The 18,274-nt window shown below is 48.0% G+C and overlaps 2 protein-coding genes across 3 annotated transcripts; both read left to right on the forward strand.

Annotated features, from left to right (window-relative positions):
- The first annotated feature begins 1,396 nt into the window (after positions 1-1,396).
- Positions 1,397-4,213, forward strand: LOC119337541 (tonoplast dicarboxylate transporter-like). Of its 2 annotated transcripts, XM_037609706.1 has the most exons (6): positions 1,399-1,924; positions 2,023-2,512; positions 2,827-2,870; positions 3,096-3,191; positions 3,267-3,777; positions 3,887-4,213. In XM_037609706.1, exons 1-6 carry the CDS (start codon positions 1,481-1,483, stop codon positions 3,919-3,921), a joined length of 1,620 nt encoding a protein of 539 aa, XP_037465603.1. In that variant the 5' UTR covers positions 1,399-1,480; the 3' UTR covers positions 3,922-4,213. The 2 variants fall into 2 exon arrangements, with proteins under 2 accessions (XP_037465602.1, XP_037465603.1); XM_037609705.1 differs by having other exon boundaries at positions 1,397-1,924; positions 3,096-3,777.
- Positions 4,214-8,956: 4,743 nt separating this feature from the next.
- On the forward strand, positions 8,957-16,330 carry LOC119337345 (beta-1,2-xylosyltransferase RCN11-like). Its single transcript, XM_037609454.1, has 3 exons — positions 8,957-9,759; positions 13,603-13,752; positions 15,048-16,330. Exons 1-3 carry the CDS (start codon positions 9,100-9,102, stop codon positions 15,768-15,770), a joined length of 1,533 nt encoding a protein of 510 aa, XP_037465351.1. The 5' UTR covers positions 8,957-9,099; the 3' UTR covers positions 15,771-16,330.
- The last annotated feature ends 1,944 nt before the right edge of the window (positions 16,331-18,274 follow it).

An 18,274-nucleotide genomic window follows, 5' to 3' on the forward strand; every position in this document is an offset into this window, starting at 1 on the left:
AAAGCCGTGCCCGCGGTTATGGGCAGATGGGAATTTGTTAACGTCCGGTTGTAGAAAACCCGAAGTTGACCTTATTTAAAATACATCAACCGCGTGTGTAACCGTGATGGTCTCTTCTCGGCGGAGTCCGGTAAGTGAACACGGTGTTGGAGTTATGCTTGACGTAGGTTGCTATAGGATCACTTCTTGATCATACTTTTATCGACCGTGCTTTGCCCTCTCTTCTCGCTCTCTTTTGCGATTGTAGCCACCATATATGCTAGTCGCTTGCTGCAGCTCCACCTCATTACTCCATCCTTCCTATAAGCTTAAATAGTCTTGATCTCGCGGGTGCGAGATTGCTGAGTCCCCGTGGCTCACCAGATACTTCCAAAACCAGTTTGCAGGTGCCTATGTTACCGAGCAGGTGACGCAACCAAGCTCAGGAGAAGCTCGATGAAGATCTTGTCCTTTGTGTTGTTTCCGTTCTAGTTGATCAGTAGTGGAGCCCAGTTGGGGTCGATCGGGGACCTTTGTCGCATTTGGGGTTCTTCTTTTATTTTGGTTCCGTAGTCGGACCTTGATTGTATCTGGATGATGTAATGCTTTATTCATGTAATTGTGTGAAGTGGCGATTGTAAGCCAACTATGTATCTCTTTCCCATATGTATTACATGGGTTGTGTGAAGATTACCTCACTTGCGACATTGCTTTCAATGCGGTTATGCCTCTAAGTCGTGCTTCGACACGTGGGAGATATAGCCGCATCGAGGGCGTTACAGGTACACTGATTGGTTGCATGAGTTGATGCCCACCCACCATTTGGCAGGTGGATCCAGATCGAGATCGTCGATGATGATGTCGTGACCATGCCCTATCAACCTCGTCGGGTCGGGGCCATGAGAGACGTACCTGTGGCGCGTATGGGGTGCTCGCTTCACTGGCAAAATATTTGTGCCATTCAGCGGTCGACAGTATCGTTTTCACCTCGCGTGACGCAGCAGCATCTAAATTATGGCTCCTGGGTGCCTGGTGGGTGCACGACATTATTTTTCTTTCACTTATCAGTTTGTTGCTCTTGGACTGGTGGTTATCACTCGTCAGTACTGCATTCCCGCACGGTTGCCGCAACAAAATCTTTCTGAATATTGTTACGTTTATTATCCGACTCCTGGAGCAATGATCTTATTCGTCACAGTACAAATTATTACGAACGAGCAATGATCAACTGAAACAGACTCTGGAGCGATCATGGGATGCGACGTGGCCGCGACTCGTCACCTCCCGATTTCCTGGCCGTCGCGTCACCAGCTTCTCCATGCTGCCGTGGCCACCTGAACGATTGACCCCACCGTTCTCGCCATGCCCGGAACTAATCCGGTTGCCTAATCATCCATGGGGGATTTATCCTGGCCACTTGTCACGCCATTTCAAGCTTGGCCTTGCTATAAGGCCACACCGCAGACGACACGCACGCCTCAGTAAGACGACGACGAGGGCGATGGAGAAGCCTGGCAGCTTCGGCGGGAGCTCGTCGGAGGACGCGGGGACGTCCCTGCTGCTGCCGGTGCATCGCGACGATGCCACAACCACGGCGTCGTCGCGCTTGAGGGCTCTGCTCGCGCACAAGTACCCTGCGATCGCGTCGGGGCCCGTGGCGTGCGCGGCCATATGCGCGCTCGTGGACCTCGGCGGCGCACACGGCGCGGCGCCGCGGAACATGCTGGGCGTGCTGGCGTGGGTGTTCCTGTGGTGGGCGACGGACGCCGTGCCCCTCGCCGTGGCGTCCATGGCGCCGCTCTTCCTGTTCCCGGCCTTCGGCATCTCCTCCGCCGACGCCGTCGCCAAGGCGTACATGGACGACGTCATCGCCCTCGTCCTCGGAAGCTTCATCCTCGCCCTCGCCATCGAGCGCTACCACATCCACCGCCGCCTCGCTCTCAAAGTGCGTGCGCAAGCGCAAGCGCTAATAAAAAACTTTTCCACCACGCACTCAGCGAGTAGAATTCTTGGCGCCTAAACTGATCATCACGCATTGCGCAGATCACGCTGCGGTTCTGCGGGGACCCGGTGCGGCCGTCGCTGCTGCTGCTGGGGATCACCGGCACGACGGCGTTCGTCAGCATGTGGATCCACAACACGGCGTGCACGCTGATGATGATGCCGGTGGCGACGGGGATCCTGCAGCGGTTCCCGCGGGGCGGCGCCGGCCAGGAGGAGGAGGAGCAGGAGGTGCGGCGGTTCTCCAAGGCGGTGGTGCTGGGCGTGGTGTACGCGTCGGCGGTGGGCGGGATGGCCACGCTGACGGGCACCGGAGTGAACATCATCCTGGTGGGGATGTGGTCGGCTTACTTCCCGGAGAAGGAGCCCATCACCTTCAGCTCGTGGATGAGCTTCGGCCTCCCAATGGCGCTGGTCATGTTCTTGGCGCTCTGGGTCACCCTCTGCTTCATGTACTGCTCCAACAACACCGGAAAGGCGCTCTCTGCCTACCTCGACGGAACCCATCTCAGAAGGGAGCTCAGCTTGTTAGGTACCTTTCCTTTATTGTCTTCACTAGCCATTTTTTTATTCTCTCGCCTCATCTTCTTTGATTGTCCCTTTAGGCTCTGTTCGGTTAATCCCATCCTCGGGTGGATTGGAGGGGATTTGCAGGGATTTTGGCCTGTAGGAGATTAATTTCCCCTCAATCCCTTTTAAATCCACCTCAACCGAACAAGCCCTTAGGCATATCCTCTCTCTAGTTGTTTGTCCAAGTTTCAGTTCCAGCAGTTTTAGCTCAAAACACAAATACATTGTCCAAGGCGATGCATAGTTGTCTGACGGGGTTAGCATCTTCTATGACAGGTCCAATGGCTTTCGCGGAGAAGATGGTCTTGGCCGTGTTTGGGGTAAATTCTACTACCAATCAATTATTACTCCCTCCGTTCCAAAATAGATGACCCAACATTGTACTAAACTTAGTATAAAGTTGAGTCATCTATTTTGGAACGGAGGGAGTATATGCCAATAGAAATTTCAACTAGCAAAGAAGAGTGTGCTTTCTGTCACACAATATGGACCTGCTACTTGGCCATTAATCATTAAAAACTCATAGAAATGGATAACTTTTGCAGGGTCTAATTGTGCTGTGGATGACTAGGAACCTAACAGATGACATTCCTGGGTGGGGAGTCCTCTTCCACAATCAAGTTGGGGATGGAACAGTCACGGTAAGTGCGCAAGATAATCATAAAGTTGCTGAGCCACAGTATTATGGAGGAGCAAACAAATCGCTTGCGACGCAGATCATGATGGCCACGTTGCTGTTCATAATCCCGAGCGGGAAGAAGGAGGGCGAGAAGCTCATGGACTGGAACAAGTGCAGGAAGCTCCAGTGGAACATCGTGCTCCTCCTCGGCGCCGGCTTCGCGATCGCCGACGGCTTCAGGACCAGCGGCCTGACCGGCATCCTCTCGGACGGCCTCAGGTTCCTCGAGGGCGCGCCGACGCTGGTGATCGTGCCCGTGGCCTGCGTTTTCAGCGGGGTCATCACCGAGTTCATGTCCGACGACTCGACCACCACGCTGGTGCTGCCCCTGTTTGCTGAACTGGCCAAGTCCATCGAGGTGCACCCCGCTCTGCTTATGATCTCCGGCGCGATCGGGGCCCAGCTGTCCTACTTGTTTCCCACCGGGTCGCCGTCGAATGTCGTCGGCTTCAGCACTGGCCACATCACCATCAAGGATCTGGTGGCCACTGGGTTGCCCCTCAAGGTCGTCGGAGTTACAGCTCTGACGGTCTTGCTACCAACACTAGGTTATTAACAACGCTTCCTGCACCAAGCACCATGAGGAATTAGTCGTCCATCGGTAACTAAGTGATGATGCCTCTCTTACATTTTTCAACTGTTAATTTGATCATGCAGGGTCAGTGATTTTTGGCATGGACAACAAGTCCTAGCTAGGGACATGGATCATGGATGCAAGTTCTGGAACCTTTCAACCTTGGTCTGGCAGGATACTGAGGTTGAACATCAGTTTCAGCATGTCATGACTCATGACTGCACCTTGCTGCTGGTTCGGGATATGGTTTGTAACTTTGCATAGGATTAAGCAAACGGTTTTGTACAAGGTGTGTCTGTGTAAATATATGTATTCGAAATATGCCCAATGTGAACATATTTTTGTATGGGCAACTATGTCTATCAGGTAAGCTTCAATAATTCAAAGAACGACAGAAATCCGAAAGCCAAGCTGATGAAACACATTCTAGATTTTGACATCTGAAGACTGGAACCTCATCTTCAAAATAAACGCCTGTTGTATTTGGAAGCGGCAGGGAACACAATCATTAGGGGCGAAATTATACTTATCCATCGTATGAGTGAAGAACAGACAGGCCTTATCCACTCCACTTGGAGTAGCCGGTTGTTCTTCACAGAATATGTAATCAGATGCTTCAGAGACGTTGAATATCAACCAGAATATGTGGTGGTTCAGGAAAGATGAAAAACCTGACGTTGTCAATCTAACCTGTGGTGATAAGTACCATCAACTATTAAGGGCTCGTTTGGTAAGTCGAGATCCACCCGGGATCCCCTTAATTTCCCTGGGTAGAAAATCCCGATCTCAGCACACCAGAAGAATTTTCCCCATCTCTCCACCTATCCCCGATGGGATTTGCTTCCCTGGGAAATATTCCCCAGCCTACCAAATGAGCCCTAACTGTTTTGTTTTATATATTTGTGTCCCTCTCATATGGTGCAAATAAATAGAAATTGTAGATTTTGACATCTGGAGACGGGAGCCGCTACAAACATCACAATCATTGGATTTGCAGAAGCTGCAAAATAAGTTACAGTAACAAACTCTGTTACATGGTTGGTGTTTATTTTTTCCTTATATGGCCTACATGGTTGTTGTTGCTAGTGCTCTGTTCGACTGAAAAGTCAGTTTTTGTTGGGATCTACACTTGTTTTGCTGATTCTAACCTGCACATATGCACTATTGATTGAAAATCTCTTGGATGAACGCTCTACGCTCTACAGTTCTGTGACACCCTTGGGGAAATATGTTGATGATTCCCTGGAAAGTCTAGTCAGCGTGCTATCTCTACAAAAGAGCACATCAGGAAAGAAGAGTACAAAGCTGTTCCACATCGTTGGATCAGTTAACATCTGTTCCTACGTTAGTACTGTATCTTTTAGGTACCTGCAATGTTACGACGCTGGTTTTACCGTAGAATTTAAGTGGAATACTGACTTGCATAACACGGGTTAACATGGTATGGAGAGAGTTTCCACTCAAATAACTACACTCTGGAGTCTATACCACTGTTATTTGCAGAGAGATTGATTGTATGCATTACATCCTAACAAAAAGTTGAAGTACAAAGAATGCTCCCTGCAATCTTGAAAAGTCAGAACTGTTGGAAAGCAGCAAACCTACACCGTTAGTTTCTGGATATAAGTAAATTAATATGTCACTTGTTGGACCATCCTATCACTGCAAATAATGTGGAATATGTTAGTTCGTCACATTCCAAAAAGTCGATTAAATGGGACCGATGAGTTTCTGAAGACTAGTCACCTTGCACGTAAATTGAGTTTCTTTCCTATAAAACTAAACTGAACATAAAGGTAGCTCTTTAATACTTGCAACTATAGTGTCGTGAACTTGGATTTAGGGAAGTACGTAAAATTCACTAATACTATTGATGAAAGCATGTGAGTACGCCACATCCGACAAGTATATCAAGCATCGAGAAGGGACTCGACATCATTACACTACAATATCTGGATCACACTGTAATCTAATCGGGTTTATACTCGGTCCTGTTAGAACTTGTGTCCTCAAGTGGAGAACCTTGCAACTGTTACCTCTTTTGTGCTTCAATATCTCTCGCATGCATGCATGGAGAGTGACAATATCCGATTGCTTCTCTCAGCCAGGTACCCTTCATAAATTTGGCATACCTTCACAACAATGTTAGCCGGTTACTGGGCGATATCTTATGCAAGAGAGATTTATGATAATTTGTGGAGGCCATACTTATGAGGGGTACCCGGCGGATAGAAGCAACCGGACATTCCTTATTCTATAAGCATGCATGCGAGGGGTACTGGAGCAGAAAAGAGGTAATCTTTACAATGTTTCCACATGAGGAAGCAAGTTCAAGCACGACTTAGTATACCCCCGATTATAAGATTACAATGTGATCCAGATATGTAGTTGATGCCATCGAGCACTTTCGGACTCTTGTTGTGCCTTTGGGATGCGGCATGCTTTTTCTAGAGCGAAGGCTCAAGGCGAGCCTGACTTTGAATTAACAAAGCCATCAACCAACCAGGAACACAACGAGCCACAACATACAAAAGTAACAAAACACGGTGATGCAAACCCAAATGACTGATACACGGACATGAAGAAAAACTAAAAGGTACGAAAAGAGAAGAAAATGACTACAACTTGATGGCCTAGCATAAGTCTTGAGGGGGGTCATGCCGTTGGGAAGGACCTCGCCTTTGAATGCTCACTGTTGGCAAAGAAAAGATGAAGCGCTAACCGCCTCCACCTCTGAAGGGGACCCCAAGAAGACATGACAAAGGAAATGAGCAATGCATCCACCGGGAGGGGTAAAAACTTGCCAAGCCCACCGACCCTCATCACGTTGTCCCACCGCACTCGCCATAGAGGGGATCCCAATCCCCTCTCGCCCATACTTGAGGGTGTCAACCCGCCGGACAGACATGACCACACAGTAGAGAAAACGGCGGCTTGAGGAGAAAGCCGACCCTCCACGGCTATGCGCCACCACGAAGAAAGGAACAAGCCGCCATCAGGAGCACACCAAGCACGCCGCTGCCCACACCTCCCCACAGACCCAAAACGGCGCCTCTGCCGTCCAATCAGAGGATTGAAGGTTTTCACTCGGGTGCAGGACAAGGAGAGGGGGAGCTGAAGCTCAACTTCGCCTCCAAGAAGGGAATAGGCGCCTAGGACGTTGCCGACAATGTGGCTACTACCGCTAGCCAAGAGCTTCCACTGGTCCAGAGCTCCCGACCCCTCATCCACCTAGCCAAACACCAGATCTGGCTAGACTAGAAGTGAAGCAACCAACGCAATGCAGTGAGGCTACCCTCTTCAGATCTGGTGGGAGAAGTTGCGGGGACCCTCTGCCTGGCGCCCTCATCCACTGTCGACTCCCTGCCCGCGCGACCGTGGATAGCAGCCCCAGCTCCTGCGAACGCCGACTGAAAGGGCATTTCCCTCCCTAAGTGTTTTGGTGTTGATGACAACGAAATCTGCACACTAACTGTGTGCTTGAGTTACACATGCATATTCTAATGGCACAAGATAGTTAGGTACCCCTCTGAAAGGAAAAGATCAAAGACGGTGTTTCAGACACTTTTATTTCTTTAGGAAATCCGTACTATTAAGAAAGGGTCTGCTTTGGGAGGTACAGGTGGAACCAAATCACGTACACAAAATTTATATTGCACCAACATCATCTTTCTATCTGTCTCAAGGAGAGAACAAAATTCTACCAAGTGCTGAAAAAGTACACCCGGTAGTGCCACTTTGTTGGGCGATAGTACCGCTCCACTATGGGAGCTGTACTCTGACCAACACTACCAAACGGTTCTAGCATTGCCGGGCGCCCATTCCAGGATGTCGGGCACCAGTTCCATCATTCGCCTAGCACCGATTCCCGCAAGTTGGACACAGGGGTTGCAGTTTCCGGTGCATGTGGTCGCAGCACCATGCACCACCGGTTCCAGCATGTCGGGCATCGGGGGCCGGTTCCCAAGCATGTCACACACCCCATGGTTCCAGAATTTGTCCACGTTGAGTCTAGCAAGTCAGACACTGGTTTGCAGCTTCCGGTGCAGGCGGTCGCAGCACCGCGCACCACTGGTTCGCAACTTCTCGCATTGCCGGTCACAACTCCCCGTGTGGGCTGACGCAGCGCCATGCACGACCGGTCACAACTCTCCCAGTGTGGGTGGTTGCAGCAGCGTGCATTGTCAGGTCACGGTGTTGACATCTGTTACTTGTAGCACCACCATTGTCGTAGTTCACGGCACCGCCGCGTGCCAATGCTGCCACAACCGTCAGGGAGAGGAGTTGCCAGGAGCTCTTTAATCCTTTTCAACGAGGATGAGTGCCTCCCATGGCAGGGCGGCCGCGCACAAGGAGGTTGACCCTGGGTTGCCGGCGGCTATCTTCGACGAGACGTTGTGCATTGGGTGCCAAAGACGTAGGAGGAAGACACGTGGGGTGCCAAAGACGCGGTGAAAACGCATGAAAGGATAAGGTAGATCAAGGAGGGCAGGTGGTGTGGTGGGCCCCGATGCACATGTGGCCATGGACGGGAGCTGTGCGAACAAGCGATGTGGCGTAGTGCGTAGCGACGGATCAACACGGATCCGACGATGCATGGGGCAACCGGCATATGCTGTGGTCGGTCACCCAGCTCGAATCATTAGCCTAATAAAATTATGTAAATCATGCAAACTCTTTAAGAATAGTTGCTTCATATTGCTACTACTGGTATTTGGCTGCCACATGCAAAGATTTAAGTCACCTCTTCCATTTAAGTTGTAAACCCAACTGTACCAATCTGAATCTAATATATGTGTTCTTGCACAACTGAACCTTAAACGAAAATTATCTTCCCAGTCTTTTACGAAGTGAGCAAATGAAAAATTCTAGGAGGAACGTTGCGGAGCAGTGGAATTGACACATACATACTTGTCCAGCGGCGCTCTTCACATGCCGACGGCTAGGCGGCATCCTGGCCAGGTACGCCGTGCTCCGACAGCACTCCGCCGTATCCAGGACCGGCAGGTCGCGCGCCTCGATTGGCAAGAAGGCACGCCGGTCAGCCCACCGCTGTGGCGATGCGATGTCTCCGGCGACAGCTCACCTGCGACTGGTAAAGGCGGAGACCCAAAAGGCAAAAGGAGAATGTGTCACCGGATCGAGGCCGTTCAGAGAATGACCAACCGCGCCAGCAACCGTCTGATCCTGCCCACCACGCGTAACGGCTTCCTCTTCCCCTCCATCGTCTTCGAGTCCACAGGGGCCCCGGATCTACGGAACCCCGACGGCGCGGAGCACACTCCGGCGACCGGCGATGATGGCCGGGCGCAACCACCACCAAAACCACGGCCAGAGGCTCCGCCGTCTCGTCCCGTGCATCCTCGTCATCGTGTTCGCCGTCCACGCCGTCTCCTTCGCGCTCTACCTCCTCCTCCAGTCCAACCATCCTCCCCCAAACCCCGCCAACCCCGAAGCTCAGACCCATGAGAGAGTCCGAGAGCCGTCTTTCCAGAAGCCGTGGCCGCGCCTCCCGTCCTTCCTCCCCTGGACTGCCGACCCATCGCTGACGCCGCGCTCCTGCGAGGCCTACTTCGGGAACGGCTTCTCCCATCTCGTGGAAGTCCTTCCGGAGGGGCGTGGGGGCGGCGGGTGGTTCCGATGCCACCACAGCGAGACTCTGGGCAGCTCGATCTGCGAGGGCGCGCGAGTGCGGCTCGACCCGGCGCTCATCGCGATGTCGCGCGGCGGCGAGCCGATCGACCAGGTGATGGGCCGCAAGGAGGAGGAGGAGCTGCCCAGGTACGAATCCGGTGCGCTGGTGGTGGAGGGGGCGGCGGCGGGGAGGAGGGGGCCCTTGGTCGAGCCGGGGTTCCTCGACGCCCACGTGCCCACCAACGGGATCGGGATGCACACCATGAGAGCGCTGCTCGACTCCGCGCGTGTCGTGCCGCCCGGTGAGCTCCACTGCTCCCAGGTATTCCTTTCCGTGATAACTGACTTTGTTTCAGCAACCTATAACTGATAAGGTATGTTTGGTGATTGATCGGAAGTGAATTATTGCACAATCTATCTTCCTAGTAGAAAGTAATTTCACAAAATTGAAGAGTACGGAATTAATTGAATCTGCTGGATTAGCTATCTTTGCTAGTATTAGTTTCCTTTATTTATCAGTTTCCTAAACAAAGGGTAAATTGTGAGGAATTAGAGGATAGCTAGGATATTCCTATCTGCAAAAAAAGGCTTTGCAATCTTACTCCGGCTCACATAATATCTACCTCTTTTCACTCCACTCGTGCTTATGGGATGAGTGGTGGATGGTGGCTAAATCTCTCCCTAATAATAAAGCACGGATTGGGTCTCCGGGTTCACCGTCACAATACGCTTTCTTCTCATGTCATAATACGTTTTTACAGTTTGTATGGATAAAATCGTAATATAAACAGGGTGGTACTAATAGCACGTTCGTCCGTCCGACCTGGTTCGTTTTACATGGACCTCCACCAGCGATCGCTCGCGTTTGCACTGCTTGGGCTGAGCTCGTGCGTCGCCCACATATCCTGGCCCATTTAAGACACATGAGAAGGATACGATCGGCGAGCATATACTGCAGCTAAAAAAATAAAGCCAACGGTCCTCGCAGGGATCGAACACAAAACATCATGCAAGAAACAACCCGCAACTACCAGCTGAACTAGCGCCCATTATCTATCACTATCAGCCGAATTTTCCTATGTTAATCCGCTTCGCCCGTCTAGCAGAATTTCTAGGTTGATCTATTTTGGGCCTCAGTCCATCCATCCATCCTCTGCGACGTGGCCCAAAAATACAGTAGAAATAATTGCTCGATCAAACTCCTAATCCTAATCTCACGAACTGTTCACAAGATAATCCCATATCGTTTTTCTTTACAAAATCCCACCAGTTTAAATATGTTTGTCAGCTCAAGACAATAAGCAGCCTCGAATCAAGGATTCTTTCAAAGATGAAATTAATGGGAGAGAGACCCAACATATATTGCCCTAATTAAGCGGAGGGAAAGACCTTATCATTAATAAAAGGAGAGGGATTGCGGAATTATTTAAGAAGGAATCAGCGTTAAACGGGAATTGAGGGCTGTCATGCATGATTTAAGAAGGAATCAACATTAAAGGGAATTGAGGGCTGCCATGCAAGATGCGTAATTTGAAGGGTGGAGATCAAATGTACTTGAATGGGCTGGTGTTAGTCTCGACCAACAATTCTGTGTAGCGTTACTCGGAGGGAAACTTATTTGAGAAGAAATCCAAATAATTCTGTGTAGTCTCGACCAACACAGAATTTTGATGTCTCGACCACTTGAATGGGCTGGTTCGACCAAATATTCTGTCTAGCGTTACTTACCATTTTTTTCTCAAGCATTCTGACTTGAGAAGAAATCCAAAAAGATGACAACTTATTTCATGGAGGAGCTGATGGCTTCATGACATCAGAAATTATCACCATCCTAAGTGGTACGTGTAGGGTGTAGCTCACGGAGAGTGTCCCTCATGGCCAACTCGACGGGATTAGTTTTCAAAGTATAAACACTCCCTTGCGCTGGCGTATCTCAATTGCAGGTGTGTCATGTAGAGGTTGAGATCACCGTGTTCGAATTGGTCATGTTCGAACGCATTGCCTTCAGAGGATGAGACACCGTGGCCACTATTGATGAGGATGGGAAGAAGTATGATTTCAACTGGAGCACATAGACCTCTGGAGGGTCATGAGTTGTGTTTATTGAGATAGGTGCAAAGGATTTTTTGTAAAGAACTAGGGATTGTTTGTTCAAATGCAAAAGAGTTATAATTCATTATTTCTAATGCTTAGTGAGATTTTTTCACGACAGCTTACAAATAATGCCTTTAAGATTTAAAAATTAGAGGGCCTTTTAAGATCAGAATCGTCGTATAAAAATCGTCTCAAAAGCATTGTATATGTAGCATGCCTCTTAATGTACAACTGGGAAAAGACTTCCTCGCCTGCAAGCGTTGTAACGCTCCGCAACGCATCTGGGGACGAAGCCACGTAAATCTCTCCTCACCCTAATTAATTTCTCTCCTCGGTGAATTCAAGGGTGGGCCCAAACTGACTAAACACCCTCCTAATTCAACTGTGGGGCCCACACTAACTAATCTCACCCACCTGAATTCGTGTGAATTGGCCACACTCGTACAATTGATATGAAGTATTACTAGACCTTGGTGCGCGCCTTCCTGCCGTTGCCGGGTGGCATCATTGAGATGTTCTTTGGACATGTTGCTAGATATTTCGGTGGATACGTCACTATATCTCCCGTTGCAACGCACGGGTATATGTGCTAGTTGTGTATAACTGTGTATACTGCATAACAAAAGAAAAGGATCTAAGCCATAGTCCCTCAACAGTAACTGCCAGCAACTGCCAGCAACCTCTGACAACAAATCGTATTTGGAATCCTAAATCTTAAATGCTGCGAATTCAGTATCAGATATCATGAGTGATGTGTATTCTCTCCCCTGTATGATGCGAACTCATTTTTACATTAAATGTAAATTAGACCTCTTAAATGGCAAGAATAATTACGACTAGATGTGAAATAAAAAAGGTAATCCCATAATTACTGCATACATGCCAGTAATAAGAAGAAACATACAAATAAAGGAAATTGCCATCTGTGCTAGATGCAGACTGTGTGAAATAAGTAGAACGAATAATTTGTGGGAAGTTCAAAAAAGACTTTACATGAATTAAAGGTAATTCAAGAAACCAACAATTGGGTTCAAGCGACTATGTTGTGTCGTAGTTCAAATAGGTCACTCATATTGAATTGCGATGTTTCGTGATGTGCTTAGAGCCCCTATTTGGTAACTGCATACAAACTAGTCTTCAGCAAATTTGGATTATTTGGCTTACACATGTGCATTGATGCCAAAGTTTACTTCCTCAAGCAATTTAGGAAGCGTCTGTGTCTCTCTGTACATGCCACGTATTAGATAGGAATGAATGACGATATGAAAGTAGTGAATCATAGCAGGCTGTATATAGACCTACACTCATTCACATTTAAACAAATAATGACACATTGCAGTTGCAGCTAACAAGTTTTTTAGTTATTGCATTTTATCTTTAAAATGCCATTTATTTTTGTCATGGAGTAAGAGGTTGAACCTTGGGGTTATACAAACATAACAAACATATAGTCTGGGAAGCTGCAATCAGTAGTTTCAAATTCCTATCTTCCATGGAGTTGTAAGCCTATGTGCCAAAAAGTAAATTGGAGGGAGTAATCCGAGATGTTATCACTGAGCAATCGAACTGTTACATGTGTTAGTGTTTTTATAATCAGTGTGAGGAGTTTTACCTTTTCCTTTCTGTTCTCAGGTTGAATGGGTACTAAGTAAGAGCCTAGTTCTACTATTAGCATATATAAATATCGTGGTTATTCTCTTCGCTATTTGGTTCAGTTTCAGTTTATTGCAATTTTTTTGTTGTAAAACTGGGTGCAGCACAGTTTATGCTTCAATTATGCTAATATACCAGTGATGCACGTCGGCGCACTTTAATAGTATCAAGGAATGGTTAAAAAAACTAGTGGTGCCATATTTCCATGGTATTAAATTTTACCAATGTAATGGCTCTCTTTGTGTTATACTCTTCATGAAGAAGCACATGAACTTGTTGACAAGCAGATATTTACTTTATTTCATGATTGTGACTATTATATGGCAGTACTTATTCGATTGTATTATTTTGAATAAATTCTTGAATTCTTCCTAATTTCTCTAATTGCTTAGTGACTGTGTTGTAACACTTGGTGCAGTGGATTGAAGAACCGACACTTCTGGTCACACGATTTGAGTATGCAAACCTTTTCCACACAATTACAGACTGGTACAGTGCATATGTTAGTTCCAGAGTCACAAATTTACCTGATCGTCCTAATGTTGTTTTCGTGGATGGGCATTGCAAGGTATGTACTGTACTTGCTTATGACTCTTGGTACATTACATGAGATATGTTGCATTAGTTATGATTAATTAGTATGTTTCGACAGTAGTTTGGGTGGTAAAGTATCAACTTGAGAGTTATGTGCCTGATCTGTAGTTTGTTAGTTTGTTCATATTCACATAGATATCTTTGCTCGTTTGGTGTTTGGGACCATATCTGCTGCCCCTGTTAGGAGATCATTGCAATCTAAAACTCCTCCAAATCCTTTCCCTTTCTCTTATCATTTCTGTTCTACATCTCCTACAGATACAAATTCCTGAGAACTCTGTCCTGACACCTGATCCAAAGTTCTGCCATTCATACAGCTCTATGCCTCCACGTCTGCCTGAGCTTGCATTTTCAATTGTTCTATCATGTTATTCTCTTTGTTCAGAATTATCATATGCAGCTTAAAGTGCGGTTTATGGTAACTACTATACTTAAGTACTGCATGCAGTAAAATTTGAAGAAAGAATGGAACACTGGGCAGAGTTTGAGTTTTGACTCTAATGAGTTAAGCTTACCAAAATCGGTCAACCAGAGCTAACCATTTTGTGGCATGTCTCATCAATCATCTCACCACGTCACCACCTGTTCATGGAATAGTTAGAACAGTGCCATACTTTTGATAGTTGATGTGGGTGTGTTCTGTTTGTAACTCCTTATCAGAACATTTGAAGATAGGGTAGGATGGTGAAGAATAATGGTAGTTCTGTTTATAAGATGTCCAGCAGTGTTAGCATTATATTTACAGTATGATTTCCTTCCTACCAAAAGTAACTTATGTTTCCCATTCAACACAAGAACATGAGCATCCATCTGCTCAGTTCTGCCATTGTATTTGTAGAACTGCACGCACCAGCTAGTTGACCCAAAAGCTCAAGCTGATAGGGCAGGGAAAGGTGGGCTATGCATTTATACGTCAACACTCCCCCTCACGTGTGCCTCCCTCAGGCCTAAACATGGACTGAAAGTGGTCTGCAATTTTAACTTTTTATTTTTAAATTGCGCCAGCCGGGTCTTGAACTCAAGACCTCTTGGCTCCGATAGCATGTAGAACCGCACACACCATCCAGTTCACCCAAAAGCTCAAGCTGATGGGAAAGGTGGGCCATGCATTTATACGTCAACAGTATTGATATCAACTACTTGCATACTTTGTGAGTTTCGATTGTATTTTATCTGCTAGTTAAGGAGTGAAATCATTCTTGTCCAATGATTCATTTGTTTTCCCCATGCATATGCTTGTCTGTAACAGATATGACCTGATATCCGCAGGCACCACTGGAGCAAACATGGGAAGCACTTTTTTCGAATGTGACCTATGCCAAGAGCTTCTCTGGCCCTGTTTGTTTCCGGCATGCAGTTCTTTCACCATTGGGCTATGAGACTGCTCTATTTAAGGGGCTTAGTGAAAGCTTCAGCTGTGAAGGAGCCCCTGCTCAGTCCCTTAGAAATAAACCAGACCACCAGAAAACTGCACGGTTGTCTGAATTTGGGGAGATGATTATAGCTTCTTTTGATCTTTTGGAGGATGGGATCGTGCCGCCTAAAAAAACATCAAACGGACTCAACATTCTCTTTGTTCGGAGAGAAGACTACTTGGCCCACCCACGTCACAGTGGAAAGGTTGAATCTAGGCTGAGCAATGAGCAGGAGGTATTCGATGCAGTTGAGAAGTGGGCAAAAGGTCAGAAGTGCAAAATAAACGTCGTGAATGGTCTTTTTGCACACATGAGCATGAAGGAGCAACTCCAGGCTATCCTGGAAGCTTCAGTCATAATAGGGGCTCATGGGGCTGGTCTGACACACCTGGTTTCAGCCACGTCAGACACAAAAGTTCTTGAGATAATCAGCAGCTTCTATCGACGCCCACATTTTGGCTTGATCTCACACTGGAAGTCGTTAGAATATCATGCCATAAATCTCCCTGGATCATATGCAAGTATCCCAGACGTTACCAGTGAGTTGGGGAATATACTGAAAGGTCTCGGATGCTGAAACAAAGTGATTCTTGGCGTTGAGATATTGGCCGTTAAAATCGCCACGAGCATTGTTGCGTGGATAATTCTGTTTAGTTCTATACACTGGTCACACTAGCCACGCCCATGCTTGCTGTTACAGTTGGAGAGCACTCTCTGCTGTTTATTCATTCAGTCACGCCCGTGGTCTAGGAGCCACACAGCCCCAGTTCTCCGCAGAGGAATTTTCTGCTGCCAGATGTAGACCGATATGCCGCTGACAAGCTACTGATGACATGAAGAAACCCAATTGACACTGTCCATTCCGTTCTCGACGTTTTCGCCACGGCCCTGGGGATGGATCAAACTGTAATGGATCAAACTGTAATGTAATTTTTATCATTTGGGCTTGAACGTTTTTGTGTTGCAATGCGAGTGTCAAGTGCCTCCCACTGCCCAATTCCTGAATAACATTCTTGTGCACGGTGTATGATCTGCCCATTATTTCTGCCAACGGACACGGGGCAGCGCTGGTGTATCATTTTGGAAGTTGGGATCGACGGCGCTGGGTCAGTCATAACGCGCTCGCCCGTGTACTTGCGTACCTTGTTCCTTTTGTCTGCTGCTGTTGCTGTAGCTCACACTGTTGATGATAGTAGCTATTGTCTTCCTGGACGGTATCATTGCTGCCTGCCCGGCGTAGGCGCTGCTTCGACGTGTTAAATCGAAGCATCTGTGCTCCGGCATTTATCGCCCTCACCTACTGACTTAGCTAGCTGCGTCTTGAATTTTCCGGAGGGAAGGCTGGAAGAAGGCCGGCGTTGCTGCGCGTTTGGGTTGTGGGCACCGTGGGCATGTGTCTCGTATGAGTGAGGAGGGGGCACATCCGTGCCGTGCCGTGTTGCCGGCCGAGATTAGCTCGAAACCCTGGCAGGAATCATGGCTCTCTTCCCACGTCTATTGGGCTTGGGTCTGGGAGGGGTCGCGTTGGGTTTCTTCTTGTTTTCCGTCTGGACCCGGCGCCCGAAGGCGATGAGAGATTGTGTGGTTTTTTCTCTTGAGAAAAAAATACGTGTTGAACTATAGGACCAGCTATAAAATCAGCTACCCTGTTGAAATACATCATACTTGGTATTGGTAGTATATTTATCTCTTGAGGAAAATGCATGCACATGTGCACGGCGATGATTACTAGTGCATGTGGTGAGCAAACAGTGTATGGCTGCTCATACGGGTCCAGATACGCGAGTTTGCTTGCTGCTTGCCCACGCGATCCTATGTGCTCGCGTGAACGGGTGGTCGATCTCATCATGGACATCACAATATTTACCCACCTCGAAGACATACATATATAACCACTAGCCGCGCGATATCATCGTCGGGTCGAACGACATGGCCATCAAGTGATCGACGGCCATTAACTCCTGCACTGGATGAAACACGGCAGAAAGCTCACATCACAACAGGCTTATGTGGTACACCCGACCGCGAGGTCGATCGATGGGGACAGTCACACTATGCCGGCCCCGCCAAGTCTAGAAATAATTTACGGTTACATGCATGCATGAATTCAAATGGAAATGCGATCACTCGCTTGATTAAAACGATCGACGAACTGATACCAAATTAATCAACGAGAGGGAGAGCGACAATGCGTTGGGTATTGGTTGAGAAGTTCTTGAAAGTTATAAGGCTCGATGAGAGGAATGTTTTGGATGCGTGGCTTTAATCGTTTGTGCAAGTCGTACTACAGTGTATAGTGTATAGTGCCCCTACTAATACTACTTTTCGGTCTCTCTGATGGATGGCCGTGGCCCCAACTTGAATGCCATCGATCCAGTCTGCCCCTCCCGTGCAACCACAACACTATGTGTGCATCACACCACCAGCCCCTTGTTCTCTGGCTACTATTCCAATTAAATGGGCTCACTGTACGCAGTTTATGATTATACCTTGAACCCGCTCTGTCTGCCCTCCGGCCGGATCCTCTGTTGATCGCGCCACCACGGCCCAGCTTATGTCCCGTGCCCACTCTACCAACAGTGAGTGTCAGTGCGTATCCCTTTTAGCTTGCAACTTTTTCGGAGTACGTACTATGAGAATGGAATTACCATATTTATCTATCCTACAAAATGTGCAGGTTAATCTTTCCTTTTCGGAGAAGAAAGACACAATATGCAAATTACGGGGGCAACTCTAGGATTTTTGTAAGGGTGTGTTGAATATATGGTTTGTACATGTCTATTGTATAGTCTGGCCCACCTCCTAGTCTTTGTATAATTGAGGTTGTGACCCACTTTGTACTCCATATATACGTGCGCTTTGCACCGATCAATACATCGAGAAGCATTGCCAAAACAATCGTTTCCAACATGGTATCAGAGCTACGATCCTAACCCTAACCCGTGCCGCTGCCGCGATCCCATCGCCTCCGCCGCCGCCGCCGCCCGCCGCCGCCGCCACCTCGTGCCGCCGCCGCCGCCGCGATCCTACGCCGCTGCTCCGCCGCCCCGGTCTGCCGCCGCCGCCCGCGCTTCCGCCAGC

The sequence above is a fragment of the Triticum dicoccoides genome, chromosome 7B (genome assembly GCF_002162155.2).
Source record: "Triticum dicoccoides isolate Atlit2015 ecotype Zavitan chromosome 7B, WEW_v2.0, whole genome shotgun sequence".
In the NCBI taxonomy this organism is placed as follows: Eukaryota; Viridiplantae; Streptophyta; class Magnoliopsida; order Poales; family Poaceae; genus Triticum; species Triticum dicoccoides.